This window comes from Apodemus sylvaticus, chromosome 12 (assembly GCF_947179515.1).
Source record: "Apodemus sylvaticus chromosome 12, mApoSyl1.1, whole genome shotgun sequence".
Taxonomy (NCBI): domain Eukaryota; kingdom Metazoa; phylum Chordata; class Mammalia; order Rodentia; family Muridae; genus Apodemus; species Apodemus sylvaticus.
In genome coordinates this window covers 64,641,327-64,668,529 of record NC_067483.1, presented here as the reverse complement: position 1 = coordinate 64,668,529, position 27,203 = coordinate 64,641,327, and the positions used below count along the sequence as shown (strand labels likewise).

Below are 27,203 nucleotides of genomic sequence, written 5' to 3'. Positions count from 1 at the left end.
ACCAGCGGTGGGAATGACAAGCAAGGTTTTCCCATTAAAGCACGGTGTCTTGACCCATGGCAGTGTGCACCTGCTGTTGAGTGAGCACATTCTACGTAGAGATCAGAATAACTAGAGAGAAGAAGCACAAGACTGTTCAGAGCCACACTGTAGACGCAAAGCTGAGTGTTCTCAACTTGGTTATTATTTTTAAAACGGTGGAGGGAGGATGGATATTCATGGACTGACAGATACTACTATGCTTCAAGGGTTGAGGCCGAAAAGAGCCCCAGCAGCATGCAAAAGCTTTCCAGTCTCTCTAAAGAAGACGATGTCCACCAGCATGTTGTCAGGAAGTTATCAGCGTGTTAAACAGAGAAGGTGAGGAGCCCAGGACTAAAGCTTCCAAGAGTCAGCATCTTGTCACTCCACGTGCCTGCAACAGAAGTGCTCTGAAGAAACAGCACACTAAGGAAAACAAGGAGGAGGCTGAAGAATGTGCTAAACTTTCGGCCAAGAGAATGAAAAACGCCAGAGAAAACTGCCAGAGACAGATTGCCAAGAGACGTGGGCCGTCCTCACCGAGAGCTTCTACTTATAAGTCTGAGTCCAGTCAAAAATAAGCCTTTAAGGGTGACAAATGATCAGAGCTTGAAACACACACAAACACATACACACACACACACACACACACACTAATGCTGCATTGAGGGGTGGAATTCCAGGGCAGCAAGGGGAAGGTGGTACTGAATCCAAGGAAGATGGAAACTGCGTAGGGGTGTGTTACAAACCCTCAACTAGCTGCAGCTTCAGAGATACACAGAACACTGGTCACGTGGGACCTCTATGAAGAAGCCATGTAAAACAATCAGTGGGGAAAAAACAAAGCGCTTTACCCTCTGTCTTCCAGTCCTCAAAGCTTGCCCTACACAGAACACTCTACATTTGGCACTGCGGTACCAGGCCTCACGCTGCTCCTGGGGAAAACAGAGGCTTCTATGAGTCCATTAGCTCAAGCGTCTGCTCTGCAGATGCAGCAGCTGTAGTGAGTACATAGGGGCCTTGGCTCTAAGATCCCCCTCACTCCAGGGAACAAGGGACTGTCAGTGATCTAAACAGATGCATCCTGGGACTAGCCATCAAGGCTATATGACTGTAGACCCCTGGGAGAGCATTCCAAGGAAGTGTGATGAGCAGCCAAGTGGCCAGGGGCTAGGGTGGGGTTGAGGGTATATCAGAGATGGAGGAAGTAGCAGATATGAGACTCTCCACAAACTGGGTCTGGATCAATGGAATAATTACTATCAGGTCTAAAGTTTTGTTTTTAAGACGATTCCACCTGTACAGAAGAACCCTAAAGCAAACAATTTCTAGTCATTAAGTCTATTCACGTGGTGACCTTACCTGACCTTTACATAGGAACAATCTCTGGTCTGCAACATTTCAGTGCTTTGTTAGGTCAGGAAATATGCATCCGCTTCATAAAGAAAACAGACTGCACACCTCAGCAGTGCTATTCTCTGAACAGATCATAAGCCAATGCATGTGTAATCCACCCAGCTCTGCAAGGATGTCAACCTACAGGAAACAGTTAAGTTCTGGCTTAAATTTAAAATCTGAAGACTATGGTTATAACCCTGCCCTCTGAGATCTCAATGCAAAAGTTATCCTTCACAGGGACAGGAAAAGCTCAGTTCTGTATTTTAGAACAATGCTATCTTGGGCATTTGGAAGTTAAGTAAATTTACTGGATTTTTTATATGTATTATTTTATTTAATTTTCACACCCGGCAGAGCACATAGAGTATATTACTTCCCCACTGTAAATGAGGACAGAGCAGAAGCTGTCTAATTTACTCACAGCCAGCATCTGAATTCTGGGACTCTGACCTCAATAAGTCAGTCAACATATACATGAGCGAGTGACAACGGCTGGAGTCTCTAGTTACAGACGTAAGGATAGCACACAGCCCTACATGAAGTCTGTGCACTGTTAGAAGATGGCATTGAACAAGCAATTATAGTGAAGGGGAAAAGTGCAGGCTTCAGCCTACTAAAAGACCAATAGAGCAAAGCTCACTGGCATATTTGTATGAGCTATCAAGGTCAAAACTGTAAAAGCACCAAGCATTCTGCCACAGTACAGATTTTATAAGCTCGGTGGTTATTTTTTAATCCCAACAGGTTCTGACAAATAATGTATAAATCAAAAATGAAGTTCAGTCAAGCCAATTATATATTCACTTACACTTCGTGGTTTTAAACAAGCAAAATGTATAGATTGTCATTGCTTAAGTAAATACAAGAGTCCTGGTTATTTTGATTACAAGACAGTTCTTGAAATTCATGTAGATATTTCTGATAGATAATTTTCATACTACAGAATATAGTGTGTTCTGGCTGTGGTGGCACACACCTTTAATATCAGCACTTGTGAGACAGGAGCGGATAGATTTCTCGGAGTTCAAAGCCATCCTGGTATGTATATATGTGAGTTCTAGGCAAGCCAGAGCTGCACAGTGAGACCCTGTCTTAAAAAAGAAAGAAAGAAAGAAAGAAAGAAAGAAAAAGAAAGAAAGAAAGAAAGAAAGAAAGAAAGAAAGAAAGAAAGAAAGAAAGAAAGAAAGAAAGAAAGAAAGAAATAAAAGAATAGAAAAGAAAAGAGAAGAAAAGAAAAGAGAAGAGAAGAAAAGAGAAGAAAAGAAAAGAAAAAAGCCAGGCGGTGGTGGCAAACACCTTTAATCCCAGCACTTGGGAGGCAGAGGCAGGTGGATTTCTGAGTTTGAGGCCAGCCTGGTCTACAGAGTGAGTTCCAGGACAGCCAGGGCTACACAGAGAAACCTTGTCTCAAAAAACAGAAAGAAAGAAGGAAAGAAGGAAAGAAAGAAAGAAAGAAAGAAAGAAAGAAAGAAAGAAAGAAAGAAAGAAAGAAAGAAAGGAAGGAAGGAAGGAAGGAAGGAAGGAAGGAAGGAAGGAAGGAAGGAAGGAAGGAAGGAAGGAAGGAAGGAAGGAGGAAGGAAGGAAGGAAGGAAGGAAGGAAGGAAAGAAAGAAAGAAAGAAAGAAAGAAAGAAAGAAAGAAAGAAAGAAAGAAAGAAAGAAAGAAAGAAAGAAAGAAAGAAAGAAAGAAAGAAAAAGAAAGAAATACAGTGCAGTATGTGCAAAGTTATTTCTTGGTTCATTTCCAGAGAGTCTGATATAGTCCTAGGCAGAGAGAGATTCTGGTCCAACCAGCCATCTCTGCTTATCAGCTCTGACAGAACACATCACTGGGCAGCTTTCTTGGCTTCTAAGTCCAAGTCCTTCACCAGTAGAAACTGATTAAACAAGGGGTAGACCTCAAAAGAGTTTCTCGGAAGATTAAATCAATTAATATATACAAAGTGCTTAGCGTCTGGTATCTCTCTGAATTGTCTGCCTGGTCGCAGACACGGAAAGAGAAGAGACAGCTAATACATAGACGGGCTCGGTGATAGGGAGCCTGGCTTGGAAGGCCGCTCAGGAGCACCTAAGTCGGCAGAGGGGCAGCTCCAGGCAATGCTGGTCAAGGCCCCTCCTGGGAGGCAGAAAGGCAAATGGAAGCTGACGGACAGTAATTAGAGCTAATTCGTGTTTGGGAGGAAAGAGCAGCCTGTGGACAATTAAAGTGAATCTTTTTCCATGTCTCAGCAACACTGAGATCACATTACCGGAGGGAGGAGATCTTCAGCTACTCCCTCCCGCAGCAGCCTCTCCCTCCGTGACAGAAAGCCACAGCCAGAAAGGGACCAGGAAGCTACCAAAGTGGTGGTTTTCAACACTTTAAGCCACAAAACCTTTTCTTAAGAGAAAAGAATGAATGAAAAAGTGAAAACTGTGGTCCCAGAGGTGAACGGCTGTGGTTGCCACCGCCCACCCACATCCCCACCACAGCTCCTAAAGGTCTTCTGAGAGCTCAGATAATGACCTCTCCATGATTCCACGGTAGAAACTGAAGCAGGGGGACTTCCACATCCTACAGGGGAAGAGGGCTGTTACTGAGTACAACCAGCTTTCTAACAACCAGCAGATCCTCTCCCAACAGTCTGATGCCTTCCTGAGGCACACACCAGAGGGAGAAAGGACACACGCTGCTTCAAGACAATGTACCACAGGAACCACACACAGGCTGGAGGTTGGTAATTCATGAAGTGGGGCACCGACAGAGGGCCTAGCCTCGGCTAACCCACATTTGAACAGGACATGGCCTTCACCAATGACTACAGCTACCAAAGAGGTTGGTTTTTAGATTGTTTTTTTTTTTTAACATTAAAACAAATTAAGAAAAAAGTCCTGAGAGAAAGAGAAAGGCGAGCATCACAGGAAATGCCTAGGAGACTCAGTCACAGCCGAGCTGCATATGAATGCATGCAGTTCTGCTGGGGAGGAAGTTTAAGCCACAATTATGAGACTGCGAGGGGGAATGAGGCAGGGAGTGAATGAGCAACAGAATTAACTACAGTGACTAACGGATGGATTCGTGTCTTCTGGTGCCCAGCACAATCCATGCTCTGGTCACAGTACCGAGCACAGATCGTCGGGCTATACTCTGAGACATCTATATTTGAAAACCAAAGGTCAGGTCAAGTGCTTCCTTCTCGGGACTCTGCTGCAGAGTCCGAGGTTCAAATCAACACATGTAAATTATTTTCTAAAGCACTGTAACTTCCCTCCCTCTGAGTCACCAGTGATTGACAGAGCTCTCAAATTCAGCTTCATCCTGCATCCATGTTGAAAGCCAGGAGAACGGCGACAATCCGGACACACTGGAGCCTGCAACGCTCTACTTAGTATGGGCAGCCCAGCACTCAGGATGGCATTCTTACCCTTTCAGTCCATAAAAGGAGGGTTTATGCGGCTCAGAGACAAGGCTGCCAGACTTGACAGAGATTATTTCCCAGCCTTATCTCCCCCCACATCCCTTATGTGTTGTCTCACCTTCTCCAGCTTGAACACAGCACCAGTGTGTGGGTGGATGAGCCCTTGCTCGCAGTACTGCAGGGCTGTGGACATGCTCTTGGAAAACACTGCAAAGTCCTGGTGTTGGTAGCGACCCCAGTACAGGCCCATGGCGGAGATGTTCTTCAGGAGCAACAGGTTGCTGGGCACAGATGCGATGTTCCCTCCGGCGAATCCCAACACCACAATCCTGCCCTCCCATGCCAGGCTGAGGACAAGGGGGAGACAGAAAAGATTATAGGAAGTGATGGACAGGGCTGGGAAGATGACTCGTCTGTAAAGTGCTTGTAGTGCAAGCGTGAGAACCTGCATTCCCATCCTAGCACTCACATAAAACACCAGGCACGGTGATGTGCACCCATAGTCCCAACACTGATACCACAGTCCTTAGGCAGCCAGACTGAGATGGTGACTTCTAGGTTCAGTGAGAGACCCTGTCCCCAAAAAATCAGGAGAACAGAGGAAGAGACCCAACATCAACCTCTGACCTCCACACAAGCATTCATGGTTAAGTACACAGCCCCCAACATGTACACATATACATTACATCACAGAGACAGAGACAGACAGAGAGGAAGAGAGAGAGAGAGGAACAGAGAGAGAAAACAGAGAGAAAAACAGACAGACAGATAGACCAAGAGACAGACAGACAGAGAGAGAAATAGGCATTTATACCCATCAAAATGGCTACTATATTTAAAAACGAGATCTAGAGAACAATTATTAGTAAAGATATGGAAAAATTAAGATCCTCGTGATCTGTAGGTAGGATATATTTTAAAATGGGGGCTGCTATTATGGGGAACAATATGAATTTTCCTCAAAAATTAAAAAAAGTTCATTTAAAAAACTATTCCTGACATATTAGAGAGAACTGAAAGAACGCTGTGAGCTCTCTGTGTACGCCTATATCCAAATAGCCAAGAGGTAGACACAAGCCAAAATCCTCATCAGATGAAAGGATAAAGTCTCTCTCTCTCTCTCTCTCTCTCTCTCTCTCTCTCTCTCTCTCTCTGTCTCACACACACACACACATACACACACACACACACACACACACACTAGTATTCAGCCTCTCCAAGGAAGGAAATCCTGCCACGTGTTGTCACAGAGGTATCCTTTCAGACAGGATGCTTTAGGATCGAGGCTGACTCTTCAAGTATGGATGGATATTGGGGATCAACCCATGTCACACCATGGGTTGCATGTCAAGACAAGTCAGCTTGAAGATTTAGAACTTAGGCAGCAGGAATGAGGCAGCTGATGGAATATGAAGGAATTAACGAGTCACTTTAAACAAGGACGCTTTAGGGCTCCTTAAGGCATGGGACTTCTTTAGAGAACGCTGAATAATCTACAAAAGTTCCTGAGGCTCCTGCAGCCCATTGCGAAAAGTGCCAGAAAGCACACCACACGCAGACACACCACACGCAGTCAGACACACCACACACAATCAGACACAGCCGCTTTGCACGGGGCTTTGACAGAGAGATGTGCATGGTTGATCCTCTCAGGGTTTTTGGTATTTGGTTTTCTTCTTCAGAAAGGAAATTAGAAGCTGTTTACAAAACATAGTTGTCCAGGTCTGCAAGATAAAAGGCCCAAGACTGAGTTCACTTGGTCTCTGCTTCCTCCTCTGTTTCTCCTTTGCGTGTAGGACCAGCACCCTGACTGATACCAGTGTCAGTATGCCTGTCCCCAGCTCAGGGACCCCTTCTGGATTCTATGCAATGCTAACTGGATTCCTTCTATGGGCAGGCAGCTCTTGCTGCTCTGGTCTGTCTACTTCAAACTGAGGTAAATTACAAAGCACAGATGTAAAAAATGAAAGCAGGCCAGGTGTAATGACTCGTGTATGCTTATAAACTCAGCACTCGGGAGGCAGCGGGATCAGGAGTTCAAGGCCAGCTTTGGCTACAGAGCTTCCTGACAGCATAGCAAATACCCTGTCTTAAGAAACCTAGAGGAGAGGAAAGGGGGAGGGAGAAAGAACAGATAGGAACGATGCTCTCAGAGCACACCAGAAGCCCTGGGTGAAATAGAGACTGGTAAGATAGAACAGTCCCACCAAGGCTCCAGTGACACAGAGTTAGTCAGACAAAGCAAGGAAGCACACAGCTCCTACAGGACTTGCACCGTCAAAAGAGCTTGTACCTTGGCGCCTACTCAGCTGAGGAATGAGGAATCACCACCACAGCGAGCCTAGCATCTGAACAATGATCTCCCCAGGACCCCACACCCCCACATATTTAAAGCAGCCTAGTGGGGGGCCAGAGAGCTAGATTTAACACATGGATAATTTCTAAAGTCTCCAGCATTGCCAACTGGAGAGTCTGGAGTCATTTTTTGAATATTTTCCAGTTGGGTATTTTGTTTTTACTATATTTAAGCATTTCCTGATTTTTCTCTGCTTCTGTTCCTTGTCACCCACCCACTCAGCTATTCTCGTTGACGCGGATGCCTACAGCAGACGTGAACAGCAAAGACAGAGAGTCAGAGCTGCAGGAAGTCAGAGCTGCAGGAAGGTTGTGTGTGGAGGCCCCCGCTCTGACCATTCTGGACAGAGCAGCACACGCACCTGCGCAGAGACTCCAGGAAGACGTCTCCTCCCACCATGTCGACGGCTACATTCACCCCACTACTGCCCACCAGCTTCTTCACGGCATCCTTCAGGCTGCCCCGGCTGTAGTTCACGCTGGACTGTGCTCCCCTCTGCATCGCTAGCTGGCATTTCTCGTCACTTCCAGCCGCAGCTATGACCTGAGTGAAAAAGACAGTAAGGTTTCCAATGAACCAAATCATGTGGTAGGAGGAGCATATCCCCCAGCCTAGACTCCAGGCTTCTTCCTGCCCAAGCGCTGGCTGGCCTTCATCCCAACACCCCCTCCATGGACCCTAAGGTCTGAGGTGCCCAGTTGGAAAGCAATGAAAGCTTTCTCCAGATTGAAATGAAAACCACCATTTAATGAGCACCCACCATGAGCCACACAGTGAAAATACAAGCAGGACATCACACTTGGAGTCAAGAAAGTAAGATGTGTGTGGCAGGGAAAGAGACAGGCTCCACAAGCACAAACCAGAGATATCAAATCTAGGTCTTAAAGATCAGGAAAGGCTTCCCAGAGAGTGGACATGGGCTAGTGGGAAATTCCTGAAGACAGACAGACCAGGGTTCAAATCCTGGCCCTTCTACTCACTAGTTGTGTCACACTGTGGCAGCAAAACTTAAGTAAATTATAAAAGGAAGACCACACAGTCGAGACTCAAATCCAGGTAGCTCACTTAACCCAGGCTCCACACATTTTAACTTCTGCATGGGCCAGACAGTGGCCCTGGGTCTCAGCTACCTCATCAGTCAAAAAAAGAAAAAAGTCCTTCTAAAGTGAAGTGGAACATTGACTACAAAGTTCCTGGGGGCTGGGGGATAGCGTCAGATAAGTTGCAGCCATTGTCAGACATGTGCAATCACTTATTCTACTTAAACATCAGAGGAGAATCACTGGAAAGGCATAATAACTGCCACTCCATTACTCAGATTAAGCAGCTGAGCCAGGGTCACCCAAGTAATAGGTGGCAGAACAGCTCTCAAAGGCTGGGCAGTGGTGGCACATGCCTTTAATCCCAGCACTCTGGGAGGCAGAGGCAGGTGGATTTCTGAGTTCAAGGCCAGCCTGGTCTACAGAGTGAGTTCCAGGACAGCCAGGGCTACACAGAGAAACCCTGTCTCAAAAAAACGGGGGAAAAAAAAAAGCCAGTAAGTATATCACGTTACTCCAAAGTGCACGCCTGACTTTCCTCTGTTCTCCCTGGGGGAAGCCAAACCTCAGGTCCAAGGCAGATGACACAGTTGTGTGGCAAGTTCAAGATCTGGAAAGTTCCAGAGTTGCAAGCACTGAAGTGTCACCTAGAGTTGCCTTGTCAGTGAGACCACCCTCCACAAAGTCCAAGGTGATGTTCAGAAAACCTGCATGCACTCCTGGAGCCTGAAGGCAATTTTGGTTTGACTGTTATTGGGGGGCCCTTTCTTGTTGTTTTGAGGAGGGTCACTTTGTGGTTTCTTTGGGACGTTGCTATGCAGTGCAGGCTGGCCTGTAGTTTCAGTCCTCCTTCCCCAGCCTCCTGATACTTAGAATAACAGGAGAATATTATAAACCACCCTGGAGATAAAGGAGCTTAACTTTCTTTTTTTGTTTTGTTTGTTTCTGTCTGTTTGTTTTTATAGTACTGAGAACCGAACCCAGTTACATGCCAGTTAACTGCTCTACCACTAAGTCATGCCTGCTAAGCCATGCCTGTGTTTTTACTACAACCTATCTCGCAAGCACAAGGATAGAACTGTCTGTCTTCACAGTACTCAAAAGGCTTTCAAATGCAAGTACTACAAAGTTTGGATGTCTGGGTTATGGGTATTCAACCTGCACTCCTCAAGAGTCCTACCCATGAGGATGCAGCGCAGAGCTGGTCACAGTGCTATGTGCCTATAAATCCATCTGTCTACAAGACTGACAAGGGTCAATCAGGAGTCTGAAGGTGGCCTAGGCAATGGAGTAAGACCTACCCTCATTACTATTATCCCATCCTCCTGACCATTTTCAAACTCTCTGTAAACTCATTTCAGCATGTACATGTGATCACACATGTACATCACAGTACATGTGATGGCTAAATTCTCTTTGAGTTCAAAGATATACTTGCTTCTTTGTTAGTTGGTTATTAAATAAAATCTTTGGAATGTTAAAAAAATTGTATTCAGATACTGAAGACCATCGGTGTCCATAAAAGATTTCAACTCACCCATAGCTATTTGGAACTGAAAGCTACTTTCAAATGCTCGACAGTCCACCCCTTAAAACAGCATGGTTTACTGAGGGCTGTTCCCACATAGAGTCATGGTCAGCAGAAAACGGACTAGGACCAAGTACCTGACCCCATGCACAGACAGTGAATTACTTTCTCTCCCGGTGCTTCGCTTTCTTGATCTGTGAAGCAGAGACAATAAACACTTAGAGGACTCATCTCCCAGGGATGGCGTGAGGGTCCGGCTAGGATAATTGCTTTAGAGGCCCTCTGGAAGCAGTACGCAACACTGTGCAGAGAAGGTGTGACCAAATGACCTTTGCCGAGTAGGGGACACAGAGACATTTTTAACTTTTGTTTTTGTTGGCTTATATCTAAAAGACTTTTTGCTTCAAAAGAAGTTGTAGCTCATATGAATTTTAATATCTGAATTGAAGCAATTTTTTCTATTTAATCTCTTAGAACTAAACAAATAGTATAATCTTATCTTCTCAAGAAATGCTAAATAGACATGAAGACTAATTGTGATGTCACTCCCTGAGAGCTAAACTTTCTTCCTGACAACACGTAATGTGTTAATGTTCCACAAGAAACCTCATAGCCCCCGAAGTCATTCTCAAAGCTCACATCTCCTTCCCCAAGGAGACTAAGGTGAGAGAGGTGATGCCAATCCAACACCATGGACTTCTATTTCTAGAACTTGCTGTCTCTCCATCCTATCCACATGCACCATGGGAACTTTGCACTCAATATGGCCAAAACAGCTCTCCTTGTCCGCCTGTGCTCTCAGCCTCAATAAATGGCAATTTCAAAAGTTAATTTTGTGTCTTCCCACTCAGCGTCTAACAATAGCAGGACTTGTTAAGAGACGTGTACTGACACACCATCCCTCTGATAGGCACACTGCACACAGAATCTCAATATTCCCAGCAGCGCTCTGGAAGCAACATTTTACAAATAAAGCAACAGATGCTCTTAAGCTGGAAGCAGGACTGGGATGTGAAACCCCCTCCCGAACCTTTAAGGTCTGCCTCTGACTCGTAGAATGCTCTTCCTCAGAGTTTCTCTCTGACCCCTGGAGCCCCAGAGAGGCCCCCTGTAAAGACTGGTCTCATCTTCCATTCATTAATTTAGCCATTCATCACTTGGTTCAGAAAATATCTCAATTATATATTATGTTCCAGGTTCCATGGCAGCTGCTGGGACTAGTCATGGCCAATGCAGACATTCCCCTTGCCTTCATGAGGATGACAATCCAAGAGGGGAGGCATTGACCCACAGTGGCCCAATCAGGAGCAATCACACAGTGAGATGCTAAGAAACAGAAGCATAGCTGGGCGGTGGTGGCACGCGCCTGTAATCCCAGCACTCTGGGAGGCAGAGGCAGGTGGATTTCTGAGTTCAAGGCCAGCCTGGTCTACAGAGTGAGTTCCAGGACAGCCAGGGCCACAGAGAAACCCTGTCTCGAAAAAAACAAACAAACAAACAAAAAAAACAAAAAACAAAAAACAAAAAAAGAAAAAAGAGAAAAGAAAAGAAAAAAGAAAGGAAAACAAAAGAAAAGAAAAAGAAAGAAAGAAACAGACGCATAGGGTGTTATGAGATCACATGTAAAGTGTAGGGAAAGGAGACTGACCTGTCCTGAGGTACGCGAAAAGGTGACATGAGTTTAAATCGAAATCAGAGCGAGGCAGGTAGAGAAAAGAGCATTGCAGAGGCCATGGTGGGAGGCAGCCCTTGCTAGATTCCGTACCTGAAGAGCCAAGCCATTCCCTGTAAGGTGTCTGTTTAGTAGGAAAGTGGGCAGAGAGCAAGACAATACTCGGCATGCTGTGTGCCCCCAATGCCCTTCCCATAATACTTGATGAGTGAATCCATATATTTCATGCCTAAACACTGGAGTTAGTTTTTAATGGAGATTCTATAGGCAAATACCTTGGCACGGAACACATTTGTCACCACATCTATCACCGCGAGGCCTGTGGCTCCAGCAGCTGCTGTCACCAAAACAGTTTCTCTGTGCCAAGGGAAGACAAATGTTACTGTAGAAACCTTCAAAGCTCACCCAGAGTTAAGATTCCAGGGACACAGACTAGGGCATCTGACAGCAAGAACAGTAGAGACCCTTTCATTCAAACCTTCATGTAAATCCAATCTCTAAGCTTGAGGGGCTAGACATGCATATGATTTACGGATCAGGGCTAATCTAGTCCAGTTCTGGAGCCTTCCTCGAAAGGTCTCTCAAGCCTTCTAGATAGCCTTTCTCTCAAGGTAGTAGCAACGGTTTACCTTAGCAAGCATACTAATGCATGCTTCAGAAAATTTGCCCTATAAGCCATTTTCTTACTCAACTCTGCCTGATTTAAGAAGGTGGTAATTGTGCAATAGCCACTATCCAAATGATGCTACCAGTGGAAAACAATTCTGAAAGCCAGCTCTCTAAACAGATCGGGAGCCACGTTCCCAAGTAAAGGGAAGATTTCAGAACTTTTAAGTTTAAAGCGTCCATAGCCAGGAGATGGTAGCACACACTTTTAACCCCAGCACGTGGGAAGCACAGACAGACAGATCTCTATGAGACCAATGACAGCCTGGTCTACAATGTGAGTTCCACAACAGCCAGGGTTACACAGGGCAGTGCTGTCTCAGATCGATGATAGATAGATGATAGATAGATAGATAGATAGATTGATTGATTGATTGATTGATAGATAGATCAATCCTACTTGGTATAACCAACCAAGCCTTACAGAAACACATAGTCTCTGGTAAGCCCATAGGGAGCTACTTTAAATAAACCAACCTCCACCTAGTAATGATGGTACCTGCCTATTATCCCAGCACTCAGAAGGCTAAGAATGAAGCTCTTGAGTTTGAAGTTAACCTGGACTATATAAGTTGTCCTAGGCCAGCCTAAGCTACATAGCAAGACCCTATCTCAAGAAGTAAAATAAAATAAAAATAAATCAAGTCAGCCAGGCGGTGGTGGCACACGCCTGTAATCCCAGCACTTGGGAGGCAGAGGCAGGCGGATTTCTGAGTTCGAGGCCAGCCTGGTCTACAGAGTGAGTTCCAGGACAGCTGGGGCTACACAGAAAAACCCTGTCTTGAAAAACCAAAAAAAAAAAAAAAAAAAAAAAAAAAAAAAAAAAAAATCAAGTCTGTAAACTTGAAGTACTCCTATGAATGAGCCCCAAAGCGGTCAGATTCAAGAGAAGTACTTTGCCAAACCATTTAATGGCAAAAGGATAATCTATACCCAGTCTCCAGTATCCAAATTCACTTCTTTTTTGCCTTTCCTCAACTTAAAGGAACTTAAGCTGAAGAGAAGCACAGGGAATGGCAAGAGAAAAGAACGAGAGAGAAAGGGAGCAGGGGACACTCTTGTTTGTGATTTGCTTTTGGCTCCTGTAGCTCAGACTGACATCTAACTCGCTATGTAGCTAAGGATGGCCTTGGGTTCCTGATCCTCCTGCCTCTTTCCATATGCTAGGAACACTAAGTATATCACCAGACTGGGCTTCAGGCAAGGTCCTGTCAGACATTTCTAATATCAGAAAAAAAAAAAATGCCACCTAACCCTCTGCTCCTATGTAGTCCTTACCCGGGCTGGATGCGGGCCCGATGATCTACAGCCAAAATAGCTGTGCCGTAAGATACTGGTAGGACTGCAGCATCTTGCAACGAGACATTTTCTGGAACACGCCACAGGGTCTGTACAAAGAAATAACAGCAATTGGCAGTAAACATGAGTAGCTGGTCACACAAGCTACCTAGCAAACCTTATGATTGGATTGGGTGAGTACTTTGCAATGGGAAGCATACGTCTATCAACAGCTATTAAGGAAGGAGTACAAGTCCGGACCAAGCAAGCCAAGGTAGGGTTTAGGACCTGGGTGTGTCAGGCTTCAAACCCATAAGGCTGGCATCTGCTCCAAAAGGAGCCAACTGATGGAGGACAGGCTCTGGGTTACTATGCTGTCACGGGTGAATTGTGTATTAAGGAAAATGTATCCTAGTAAAGTTGGATGGGATCCATATAGCATGCTCCACCAGGGAGCACCATTCACATCCTGCTCACCCCAGCTCAGACCCTCTCTACAAGCTTTATAGGAAAATATGTCCACGATATCCAAGTCAATGTGCTAAACCAGTGTTCAACCATAACTCACTAAATATGGTCCAAATGAATGGCCAACAAAGGAAAAAAAAAAAAACACTCTACACAAACAAAACTCTGTGCAAGGGTAGTCAAGAAGGTTAGCATTTGAAGGGAAAAAAAAATCCTGCTTGGTCAAGAAACATGATGAAATGAAACAAACATAAAAGGAGGAGAGGGTGTGTGAGGAAGAGAGACAAGGAAACTAAAGAGAACAGTGGAGAAAAAGAAATGCCCATGTGTCCACCGGTGCCGAGAGTCAGAGATACCTTCTGGTCAGTGATGCACTGCTCGGCCATAGCATGAAAGTTACTCACGCCAATAACTCGATCTCCCTGGAGGGAAGAGAACATATGTTCAAATGCATGGCCTTGTATTCCAAAACACACATCTCTGACCCATACGACACCGCTTGGCCTCAATATCTATTCAGAGCTCCTTTTGGGTTTAAAGGCAAAACAGCAATTCCCTCAATAGCCAGCAGGCTACCAAGACAATATAAGCACATTTTTCACAATCAAGCCAAGAAAGGAAAAGTTAGTAGGAATCAGAAATCCTGTGACTACTTACTTTCACTTGAGATTCAAACTTAAAAATCCTTTATTGTTTCAGTAACTGAAGACCAAGTGTTGTCTTATATTCATAATAAAGAGTTTAATAAGGCCAGAAACTTCCACCAAGTCCCCCCCACCTCCTCATTCAGAATTCATTCTTTCTCTTCTGACTTGGTCACATGGCAAAGGCCAAGAGAAGCTAGACTTTCGGGGTATAAATGAAATTAGCACATCTCTCACACACACATTCTGGGGTTTTAACCAATTTACCTTTTTCACAGTGCTAACATCTGCTCCGGTCTCTAAGACAGCCCCAGAAAACTCCATTCCTAAAACATTTAAAGATTAGGTTACTAACTGGGCCGTGACACACACCTTTAATCTCAGCACTCAGGAACTCAAGGCCAGCCTGGTCTACAGAGCTAGTTCCAGGATGGCAAGGATGACAAAGAGAAAGCCCATCTCAAACAAACAAACAAACAAATAAACAACAACAACAAACTGGGTAGCAGTTGAGAACACTGTTCTTCCAGAGGTCCTGGGTTCAATTCCCAACAATCACATGGTGGCTTACAACCATCTGAGATGGATTCGATGGCCTCTTCTGGTGTGTCTAAAGACAGCTACAGTGCACTCATAGGCATAAAATAAATAAATAAATCTTTAAAAAAAAAAAAGAAAGAAAGAAATGTAATTTCTTATTACATTTTTTGGAGTTATTTTTGGAGTCTGGCATCCTGAACACAGGAAACACAACCAACAGGACACCTCCTCCTTTTGGGAGCTGTTACTTTTCAATGCCCATAACTTTACGTGTAAAAGGTGGTACTCAAAAACCCAGCACAATGAGCTGTAAGACTTCATGATCACAACACATAACTTATGGTTGCCCCAACTCTTAACCTAGATCATTTCAAGAATATGCAAACGCGCAGAGACTTGCAGGCACGCAGGTACTTTCGACCCTGACCACTGGGCCAATGGGCTCCTCTACAACCCCAACTACCGTGATCACCAGATGATATTTGTCTGTTGCCACCTGTCCTTTGCTGAACTGGGAGGAGGTCCTCAAGGACATGACCTGTGTTTGTGCAGACAGTGCTCAGCTCAACAGGATGAATTAGTGTCGTCCGCCCTTCCTTCGTCCACCTCTGCAATTTATGAACCTAATAGCTATACATTTTCTACTTGCTCTGCCAGGAGAATAACTTAATTGTGACATCGTCCGCTGGTCTATTCTCTCAGCAAACACAAACAAAAGGAACTGGGTCCTAGTATTAACACACATCCAAAAACCCCAAACATAACAGCTATGTTGCAATCACGCAATCACTATAATCTTTATATTTATCCCTATAAAATATTCATGTACTATAAACATACTGAGCTCTACTTAAATCTCTTTAAATAAACCTCAACAACAAAAATCAGTCATTTATCCATGCACTAAAGATCTAAAAATAGCTGGGGGGTTGGGAGATGGCTCATGCCTTTAAACCCAGCACTTGGAAGGCAGAGGTGGGCAGATCTCTGTGAGTTCAAGGCCAGCCTGATCTACAGCATGTGTTCTAGGACAGTCAGGACTACACAGAATAATCCTGTCTCGGAAAAAACAAAAATGGTCTAAAAGTAACCAGACAGAGCACAGTAAAATTCAGACAGTGGGGTACTAAGATATGTCTAAACTTTTTCCTTCCTCTTCTTCCTTTTGGACCTTCTGCATTAAGCTTCTTAGGGTCTGTGCCGTGCCGATGGGGCTGCGGATCATAGCTGCAAGCGTGTTCAAGATCCTCCAGAGAAAAACTGAAACCGAGGCAACACGAAGAAGGCAGAGGACTGACTAGGGTTAACAGAAAAGAAATCTGGAGAACACAACACTGTGTAAACAGTTGCCCATTTATTCATTTTAGAGTAGTTAGTGAATGTCCTAGTTAGCACTAGCTGTCAACTTGACACAGCCCAGAAGTATCTGAGGGAGTCTCAATTATGGGGTTGCCTCAGTCAGATTGGCCTGTGGGCATGTCTGTGGGGCATTTTCTTGATTGCTAATTGATGTAGAAGGGTCCAGCCCACTGGGAGTGGTACCATCTCTGGGCCTGGGCAATACAAGAAGGATATCTGAATATATGCTAAGAGCAAGCCACATTCCTCCACGGTTTATGCTTGGACTCCTGATGAAGAGTAAGCCAAATAAACCCTTTCCTTCCCAACTTGATTTTGGTCAGAGTGGTTTATTACAGCGACAGAAAATCTAACTAGACCACTGGGTGTCATCTATGGATTGGTACAATGCTAAGCTGCGGGCACAATCAGCTGCAGGGGGAGAATCATGCAGTAGTTACTGTAACAATGATGGTGACCTCAATAACAGAAAGTTCACTGGCCAAGCCTGGAAGAGAGTGGGGAGTAGTGTCTGGGAAGATGCATGTGGCTCTGAAGACTCTCAGAACTCTTTTCCTGAAGTAGTCATCTGGTCCCCATACTCACCAGGTGTAAAGGGAAGAGGAGGCTTTTCCTGATACTGACCACGACAGACCAAAATATCAGCAAAGTTAATGCCACAGAAATGAACATCAACTCTGACCTGTAAAAGAAACACAACACAACAAAACAGAGCAGTTACATCCTAGAGACAAGGTTCATTCAATAATAATTCATTCTAAAAGGGCTACCGAGGGCTGGAGAGATGGCTCAGTGGTTAAGAATACTGACTGCTCTTGTGAAGGTCCTGAGTTCAAATCCCAGCAACCACATGGTGGCTCACAACCATCCATTAATGAGATCTGATGCCCTCTTCTGGTGTGTCTGAAGACAGCTACAGCATACTTAGATATAAAAATAAATAAATTTGTAGGCCGGAGCGAGCGGGCAACTGGAGCAAGCAGCCTTTACTCCCAGCAACCACATGATGGCTCACAACTATCAGTACAGCTACAGTGTCCTCATACACATATAATAAATAACATGAATCTTTTAAAAAAGGACTACCGAATATGAATGGCAACCATATGTCTGTCAATATGTGGCCACAAGACAGATTATCAGAAGGCAAAATGGATCAAGTCTATGCCTCAAACTCACTATGTAGTCCAGGCTGGCCTCAAACTTGAAATCTTCCCTCGTGGCCTCTGAGAATTATAGCCCTGAACCATGCTTGGCTCAAATGTATTAAATTATAACCCAACATAAAGTCTTAAAGATAGGAGAAAGCAAATAATGAGAGTATGTGACCGCGTGAGGAATGCCAAGAAAAACTAGGAAAGTAACCCTTGTGCTAATAAAAGTCAAGAGTTGATGATTCAAACTAGCAGGTGAAAACATGGCAAGGACAAAAACAATGGCATGTGCAAATGCCCTGCATGAGGGTCCAGAGACAGGAGGGGAGCTCTGTACTCCACTGAACTCTGTAGGTCCGAACTGAGGATCTTGGCCTCCACACTCCGAGCAACAGAAGGATACTAAGCATGGGAGAGGGGCGTTGTCTGAGCAAAGGCAACTGTGCTGGAACTTGAGTAGCTGGAATCCTGTCTTCTATGCTCTTGGCAAAGCCATGCCTGAGGCAGAACTGCAACCACATGGGCCAGGAGTTTCTCCAGAGCAGAGGCTCTCAACCTTCCTAATGCTGCGACCATTTAATATAGTTCCACGTGTTGTGGTGATACCTAACCATACAGTTATTTACATTGCTACTTCATAACCAAAACTTGCTACTGTTATCAATTGTAAGGTAAATGCTTGATATGCAAGATATCTGATATGGGACCCCTGTGAAAGGGTCATTCAGCCCCTGCAGGGGTCACAGTCCAAGGCTGAGAACCACTACTCTAGACTTTTCGAGGAGCCAGTGAGTCTCAAAAGGTTCTGGACCATCACTGGCATCATCTGGGATTTAGTTAGAAATTCAAACTTCACCTTGTATGGAGGCATATGCCTTTAATGACAGCACTAAGAAGACAGAGAAGGGCAGATTTCTGTGAGTTCCAGGCCAGCTAGGGATACATAACAGAGGGAGACTCTGATCTAAAAAAAAAAAAAAAAAGTAAGAAATTCAGACTTTGAGGCCACACCCTGTATTGGATCACACATGGGAAGGTGAGGCTGGGCAAGGTGTCTGGCTTAGATGACTCTGGTGTTCAGTAGAGAACACATCCCAGCAAGGATTGGAATCACAAACGATGCCAGTTGGAATACCAAGTCGATGCTCTTTTTACTTGTTTAGGTTTAGTACAGAGGTGGCAGGTTGGTTAGAAGCCATTTTTTTATCAAAATCCCTTGTTTCTCAATTCTTTGTATGTGCCACATGCCAGGGCCCATTCCAAACTCCAGGCATTTAAAAGGGGATAAAAATAATATAAATACAGCTCTCACAAGCTAACTCCTTACAATACAAAAAGCAAAACTAAGGAGCCCATCCCTTAGCATCCGAAACCTGGAGTAGTTTTTGACTGGTAGATAGCTTGTCCACAGTCCTCAAGACACTCTATCTTGGTTTAAGAACAACCTAGCCTGCTGGGCCCTGGTGGTGCATGCCTTTAATCCCAGCACTTGAGAGGCAGTGGCAGGAGGATTTCTGAGTTTGAGGCCGGTCTGGTCTACAGAGTGAGTTCCAGGACATCCAGGGCTACACAGAGAAACCCTGTCCTGAAGGGAAAAAAAAAAAAAAAAAAGGAACAATAGCCAAGAGTGGGGAGGCATTTCTGCACTCTAGGGACTGATGCAAGAAGATTCCAAGTTCGATTCCAGCCTGGATGATGCAGTATCTTCAAAGCAGCACCAATTTCCCAGAAATGAATGACTCACGATGAGGGAAGCTGTGTAACTGTGATCACGGGCTCTTCCAATAATCGGGTTTAACCGCAGGCCCCATTTGGGTGACCTTTAGGGCTGTAGCTACATCTCTGCCTCTCGTGAGAGATCCCTAACATAAAGATATTCTTGCCTACTCCACCCGGTTTCAAATTCTCATTCGGTACTACATATGTGTCACACACTGTCACCAGAGTGGTCTACAGGCAAAGCCAAGGTGACTTTCACATTTCCTGGCAGGAGCCACAATAGCAAAATTACTGCAGGACCTAAGAGGAGCCCAGCCCTGTATTCTCATAAGATGGGGGTGGGGAGGGATGGTTTTGGGGACCCGTAGATAATTTGATACTGACGCTGAAGAGGGGCTAAGCAAGGGATAAGGGTCCTTTTGTCTGTATTGTTATGTAAAGTCGTGTGTAAATCAGACGCAGTTTCTAAGGCAACGGCTCTGGAGCTTTCCAAAGAGGCCTATGCTTGAGTTTTGAGGGAGGGCTTCCTTGACACTTCTGGCCTTTCCGTGAACCTTGAAAGGGCTTGACCTTCCAGCCTAAAGAGGGTGCGCGCTCCAGCCTCTGGGTCGCCCCCTAGGCTTGGGAACTAGGATCTTGACTGAAGCAGGAAGCCCACGAGTGCTGGGCTGAGGAAGTCAGATGTTCTGAACTACACAAGGAGGCATCCCCGGGTCAAGCTTGTCACCCTACCTCCTGTGGCCCGACAGGGCGGGGAGCCACCTCTTGAATGGTCAGGGGCTGCTTCAACTCGGTGCAGATGGCAGCTCGGTAGTGCCGGCCTTGGCCCTGCCAGGCTTGCCTGCAACAAAGAAAAGCGAGCTGGTTTTCTCGGGCGTACTCCTGGAGCCTGTAAGGGGGAACTCGGGCAAGAGTTGGGCTTGCACCTGCAGAGCCACGCCGGAGGGAGGCACCGTGCACACAGCCGCGCCGCCATGGCCAGCTGAAGTCGCTGGGGGCGTGGCCAGCGCGTGGCAGGAAGAGCCCGGGGAGAGCGGAAAGGCGTCTGAGGACGAGGACCCGCCCGCGCCGACCCGTGACCTGGAGGACGAGCGGGCAGAGCTCAGTCTGTCCGTGCAGGGGACCATCAGCCCCATCCCGCTTCTAGGCCTAGACCACACGGCGTGTGCAACCCTTGATCTCTTCCTCGGTTCTGAAAAGCAAAAAGGAAGCAAGAGGAAAATGAGTCGATTGCCCCAGATTAAGGCAGAGTCTTTTGAGACAGGGCCTCACTGTGTAGCTCTCTCTGACTTGGAAATCAGTGTTGACCAGGCAGGCCTAGAACATGTGAGCGCTGGGACTACAGCATGTGCCTAGAAGACTGTTAAATCTGTGTTTGGCAACATTTCAGTAGTACTGGGATTCTCTCTAAGAAAGAGTCTAAATGCATAGGTGAATCCTTTGATGTCTACATTTGAACGGCTAGAGTTCTTGGGACTAATTTTTCACACAGGATTAATTATGATAAAAAAAAAAAAACTAAACTGTTACTAATAGTCTGGTGTTAGCTGATCCTAAAGCGAATCCAAAGAGAATGTCCAATTAAAGACAAGCCAGCTGGGCACACGCCTGAAATCCCAGGACCCTGGAGACAGAGGCAAGAAAACTGAATACTGGAGTCAGCCTGAGCTACATAGTGAGACCCTGTCTCAGATAAAAAGAAATGAACATGATGACACGTGCCCTTAATCCCACTGCTCTGAAGGCAAAGATAGGTAAATCTTTGTAAATTTGAGGCCAACCTTGTCTACATAACCAGTTCCTGGCTAGCCAGGACGACATAGAGAAACCCTGTCTTAAAATATTAGTTAATGAAAAAAAATAAAAAAATAAAGTCAGGCCAAAACTTAATGATTTTCATGTTCCAAAGGGTTAACACTTAGTAAATGTGGTTCAGTGTCTACATAATCCTTAGGGGCACAGGTATACCCTAGAAGAAACAAAAATAATAGTACCGTCTATTTGAAATATTATATAAAATTACTTGGGAGTTGGCAAGATTACTGAGTGGGTAAGGGTGCTTGTTACTCAAGCTTGATGAGCTAAATTCCACCCCCAGAAGTCACATAACAGAAAGAGAACCTACTCCCAAAAATTGTCCTTGAACCTCCAAATGCTACCTTGTGACACATATATCATGACACGTACACACACACACACACACACATACACACAGACACACACATTAGCATATATAGATATGACCTATGTAAAACAGCAGGTGAATATACACCAGCAATGTATGTGAGGCACGTATGTGCTCTGCTGGGAAGAGTGGAAGACTATTATCATTGGATAAATAACATTTAACAACAGCATAATGTCTTTAGAAGACATCTGGTCCCAAAGTACAGGTCACGGCTGAAATCAAGTTCTACCACCTCTTTGACCACCTGCCTAATGGTTCTCGTGCTCACATAACTTCCATAAAGAGAAGGCATTGAACAGGAACGGACAACAATAGAATGAAGGGAAACTGTGAAGCAAAAATGAAGTAAGAATGCAGTTCTGAGTTTATGTCCTAAAGGCTTTGACAGAACCCAAGAACAAATACCCCCTCAGGTGTGCAGTAGGCACTGTCATCATAATAGTACCCACTGGGAATACTTAGCTCCATATATACACACACGACCGAAGGGAAGCAATGTCTACAATGGGAGATGATTTAACAAAAAAAACAAAAAAACATGTTTCCAATGAGACAGGCATGAACATGCTTTGTAAACTGCATATAAACCAAGCATGCAAGATGAACTTGGGACCTGGAGATGTAGCACAGTGCTATGGTGCTCGCCTAGGATGCTAGCAGCCCTGGGTTCAAGCCTCAGCAATATGAAAAAAGGAAAGATAGAAATAGTGGAGAAATCCATGTCAACACCAAATGGTCATGCTAGGCCTGAAGTGTAACTCCAGAGTAGAGCACCAACCTACCCTGGGAGGCCCTGAGTTTGAGCCATAGCATGGGGGTGGGGGAGGGGCTCCTGGTTGCCAGGAAAATCAACAGCCATAAATCTCTAATTTATGAAGTATGTAATGAAGATTGTTTGTTCTAAGTATTAATTGTTATTGCTGTGTAGACCAGGATGACCTCAAACTCACAAGAGATCTAACTGGTACCTACAGAGTGCTAGGACTAAAGGTATACACCACCACATCCAGGCCTAGCAACCATTTCTTAATCTTGTTTAATTTACAGAATCTGTATAATGCATGACACTTTTAAGTATTTAATAGATATGTATCTAATAAATTATTGAATGAGAACTCAGTTTTCTAGCATTAATTTTCCAGATAATTAGAAATAACTCTAGGTATTAGGCCTTTTATTTGTATTTAAGTGCTTTTACGGAAAGATTGTCATGTGCAAGTATACCGGGGAGGAATGTATGAGTGGTAAAAGTTCATGTATGGACAAGGGTGAACATGTCTATACACACGGAGGCCAGAGGAGGACATTAGGTATGTTTCTCTCCCATTCTCTGCCTTTTTCCTTCAAGACAGGGTCTCTCACTGGACCTGGAGCTAAGGCTGGCAGGAAGCCAGCCCCGAGGAGCCCTCCCCCAAAATACGCACAGTTCTGGGGATGGAGCCATGAACATGGCCACTTCTAGCTTTTGAGGCGACTGCTGGGATTAAACATGGGCCTCCTGCTTACACAGCAAGGACTCTCACTCACCAAGATACCCCTCAAAAGGTCCTATTGCTGTTTTCACAATAGTCTGCCATTCTCAGAGAATATGAAGATCAAGGAGTATAAGGAAAATTTTCAAGACTGCATTCAACGTTTATGTAAAAGCTAAAAAAAAAAAAAAGTAGAAATCTATAATCTATTTAAGAGTCTTGAAGGCTGGAGAAATGGCTCAGCAGTTAAGAGCACTGAATCAGCCGGCCGTGGTGGCGCACCCCTGTAGTTCCAGCACTTGGGAGGCAGAGGCAGGTGGATTTCTGAGTTCAAGGCCAGCCTGGTCTACAGAATGAGTTCCAGGACAGCCAGGGCTACACAGAGAAACCCTGTCTCGAAAAACATCCAAAAACAAACAAACAAACAAACAAACCACTGAATCACTCTTCCAGAGGACCTGAGTTCAATTCCCAGCAACTACATGGTAGCTCACAACCATCTGTAATGGGATCTGGTGCCCTCTCCTGATGTGTCTAAAGACAGCTAGCTACAGTGTACTCGTATACATAAAATAAATAAGTCTTAAAAATAAAAAACGTCTTGAAAGGTGTTGAAAATATTTTAGGTAATTGAGGTGATTTGAGCACTTATGTGTAAAAATAAGTTTGATGTTTACAGAGAGCAGTCAAAGGGTTGACAAGGTGTTTAACGGTAGTTACCATAGCAGCAAGAAAACCATCTAGTCTGTCCCTCTAGGCGTTACCACCACACCTTACTGTCTACATTCAGCTGTTGTTTCTGGTTCTCCCCAGTTATTTAGTTTTATTTGGAAGTAAGGTGGCAAGAAGAAACAAGAACAAAAGTAGAGTCCTGTAGGAGATTAACATCAAGCAGCTAAATCTGAACAATCAGTCCTCTCCAAAGGAGGCAGGAGATCCATCACTGCCCTCTAAACCAGCTTGAACCAGCTTGAGGCTCTTTAGGGAAGTAAAAGAGTAACAGATGAGTCTTCCTTCTGGCACAAATCACATGGAGAGATAATATTTAACATCCAGAAGCTGCTTGAGGGCTGGGGGTGAAGAAGCAAGCCAAAGCCTGATACACAAACCTCTCTGTTTTCACAGAATGGTAGAAAGCAGTATACACTCCGCTTAGGACGATGCTGGGAATGTACAAGAATCCTCCACAGTGAAAATGCACCATTCAGTAACAAGGCTTGAAAGGAAACGCTGTTGCTGCTGCCTCCAAGTTTACCTCCCCGGCTAGCACATAGCAAGTAGTCAGTTAATGCCAAGAGGGTGGGAAGCAAGGGGCTCTACCAGCTGTATAGGAGAGCTGCCGGGCCCCACACAACTGAAGCCACAAATACCAAAGGTTGTTTGTTTGTTTAGTATCTATCTATTGGTAGTGGACAGCCCGAGGCTTGTATTTGGATACTAATTCCACTCCATAGAGAGGCGGCAGATAAGGAGTTGCCTGGTGAACCTTCTCCTCTTCTTAACTTTTCAAATAAAGCCTTGAGCCAAGTAAAGGCTCAAACCAATGATTGAGCAGGAGGAAGGAGGAGGAGCTGAGGGTTTGGGGGAGGAGAAAAGAATCGCTGGGGAAGGGGGAGGAGCTACCGGAGATTGATGCAGAGGCTGGAGAGAAGCTCGCTGCCTGGAGAAACTGCAAGTTATATGTGATAACATAGATGGGAATAGAGTAGCGTAGTGGGAAATCTGCCCACTCTAGGCTTATAGCTTGTATTGTTACTGATTGAGTTGAGATTTCTTTTACTGGGTAATTGGGTTGGAAAAATATAGCAACATCTATCTAACTATCTAGCTATCTATCTGGTGTGTGTGTGTGTGTGTGTGTGTGTGTGTGTGTGTGTGTGTTCATTCATGAGTTTATGTACATCACATGCAGGAATCCATGGAGGCCAGAAGAGGGAGTCAGATGCCCTGGAACTGGAATTCGAGGTGATGGCGGTGGATGAGATTCTGAAAGAGTAGTAAGCACTCTTAACTGCTGAACCATCATCCCAGTTTTAAGGGCTCTTGCACATGCTTTCTACCCGAGTTCATGGCTACTGGCATGATTTGGTCTTCATGTAGATCAGCATTGCTACTGCAGTTATTAGTTGTCATCTTGTGATGTCCGCCAAAATACCTGAGATGTGTAGGAAGGCTTTGCCTTCTCAGGACTCTCCCCTGAACATTACTACCGATCACTACAGCAGAGTCAGCTTTTATCAGCTCCAGAACTTTAGCCATTGATCCGTGTAACGGCAAGTAACTACTACTTCTCCATCCCAGGAGTAAACTCAGGTTTGCTATGCAAGTTATTTTTCCAACACCCATTGAATCATGATTTCTGATCTGAGATGGAATGCTGGGTAATCTTATCATTAATCCCAGTACTTGGGAGGCTGGAGGACCTCTGTGCGTTCAAGGCTAACCTGGAGAGCTAGCAGTATATAGCCAGACAGCTTCTCAAAATAGAATGACAACAAAAAGATAGTCTCATCAAACCGCTTCCCTTGTAAGAAACAGAGTAGGTGGGGTCTAGCCCAAGGTCACACTGCTTCTTTGTTGTAGGAACTGCATTAAGATAAGATTTTCCTGTCTGCTACTCTTTCTATCGTGCTAGGTGAATCTCATTTCCCTACGTATTCGTCATTAGCTGCATCATCATCATCACCATCATCTTTACTTTACTTTCTCATAGTGCTTCATGAGTTTCAAAGCACTGTCACCCAAAGGGCTTCATCATTAATACTGAGAGTAATGTCGATTAGCATTAGAATGAGCACTTGGTGGTTCTCCAAGCAGAGCGGTTTGCAAATGCCTACGCCTGGTTTCATTGGCCCTCACAAAGGTTCTGTATATCAGGATACTAGCCTACCATTTTTTCCCACCCTTTTATGGATTCCCAATATAGGTTGAAGAGGGTTAAGGAACTTGCCCAAGGCCACACATCTAGGAAATGGAGCAGTTTAGCATCGGCCTAATTGCCTGCTGCCAGAGACCCTCTCACAGTCTCCAGCCACCCACTGTGCTTCCCCCAAATGCCCTCTGGAGTAGACAAAGAAGGTATTATACAGTGTATTGTAAACCCATGCTTTGCTCAGAGTTTTAAGCTTGGTTTTATAGGAATTTTACAGTCTGTCAGGCCCAGAAAAGAGAATAATTCCCCAAAGAAAAGAATATAGTGAAAGCAACCTCCAGGGATGCTCACAGTTAAAGGAGAAGAGAGGGAAAAAAAAATGCTAGCATCTAATTAGGAGCTACTCCCCTGTTCCAATAGCCAGGAGCTTGAAAACGGGCTGGTTTCGTCCAAAAGTATACTGTGTAAGACGTAAAACTGTGATTATGTAAAGCAGTGTTCACACACATACTGGGTTGCACGGTGTGATTAATGAAACAATGTTCTGACCCGGTTGCCTGGTTACAAGTTGTTACTTAAGCGGGTACCAGCAGGCATTTGGGCTAAATTCTTGGCATCTAGATGGAACCACTTCAAAGCAGGGATGACCCAAAATATGGCCACTGTCATTTCCCCAAAACTAACCACCAGTATTTGAATGAAAACAACTATTTTCCACCTTAAGCCATCATGACAGAACTGGTGAACAAATTCTCAAACATCCTAAAAATATGAAAACTCTTCAGTTCCACTTTCCCCAGGGAAGAAAAATTCTCCCTTTCCAAGGCCCGTCCCCAAAAGCGGAAAAACCTTACTACAAACCTCCATTAGTTCTCTAGTCTCTGAGTTCAGTTTGGTATCCATCGCTTTACCTCCACTGCCAAGCTGCTAGCGACATAGATAATTCTAAGAATAGCACAGTGAAGGGAAAGGAATTTGGGCTTAGGAATTTCTCACACCTGCGTTTGGTTCCTGGTTTAGCCACTTCCTCGTTGTAATCTTAGGGAAATTGTTTAAATTCTCGAAACGTTCACTTCCTTATAGGTAAAGCAGGCTTAAGTATGGTTCCTTAGATGGACGGAGGTTGTGAGGATTAACTCAGGTAAAACAAATACACAGGGATGTTCAACAACTAGTTGTCACTAAGAAAACAACCCCTGCCCCTAAGAATCTCACCATCTGGGCTGGAGAGATGGCTCGGTGGTTAAGAGAGTGGTTAAGACTGTTCTTCCAAAGGTCTTGAGTTCAAATCTCAGCAAGAACATGGTGGCTCACAGCCTTCCTTAACGAGATCTGATGCCCTCTTCTGGTGTGTCTGAAGACAGCTACAGTGTACTTACATATAATAAATACATCTAAAAAAAAAAAAATACTCACCATCTTGCCTTGGCAG

General features: G+C 44.8%; 1 protein-coding gene across 1 annotated transcript in view; it reads right to left on the bottom strand.

Moving 5' to 3' along the window:
* The window catches only part of LOC127697431 (quinone oxidoreductase-like protein 2), a 31,860-nt gene extending 11,624 nt beyond the window's left edge, over window positions 1-20,236 (bottom strand). Inside the window, exons 1-9 of the mRNA XM_052200594.1 lie at window positions 20,166-20,236; window positions 19,972-20,080; window positions 16,952-17,048; window positions 14,735-14,793; window positions 14,180-14,245; window positions 13,356-13,465; window positions 11,687-11,768; window positions 7,533-7,714; window positions 4,934-5,162 (exon numbers count right to left, since the gene is read on the bottom strand). Coding sequence (XP_052056554.1) covers window positions 4,934-5,162; window positions 7,533-7,714; window positions 11,687-11,768; window positions 13,356-13,465; window positions 14,180-14,245; window positions 14,735-14,793; window positions 16,952-17,048; window positions 19,972-20,080; window positions 20,166-20,215 — 984 coding nt within the window. The 5' untranslated portion in view covers window positions 20,216-20,236. The remainder of the gene's footprint in view (window positions 1-4,933; window positions 5,163-7,532; window positions 7,715-11,686; window positions 11,769-13,355; window positions 13,466-14,179; window positions 14,246-14,734; window positions 14,794-16,951; window positions 17,049-19,971; window positions 20,081-20,165) is intronic.
* Between the last annotated feature and the right edge of the window lie 6,967 nt (window positions 20,237-27,203).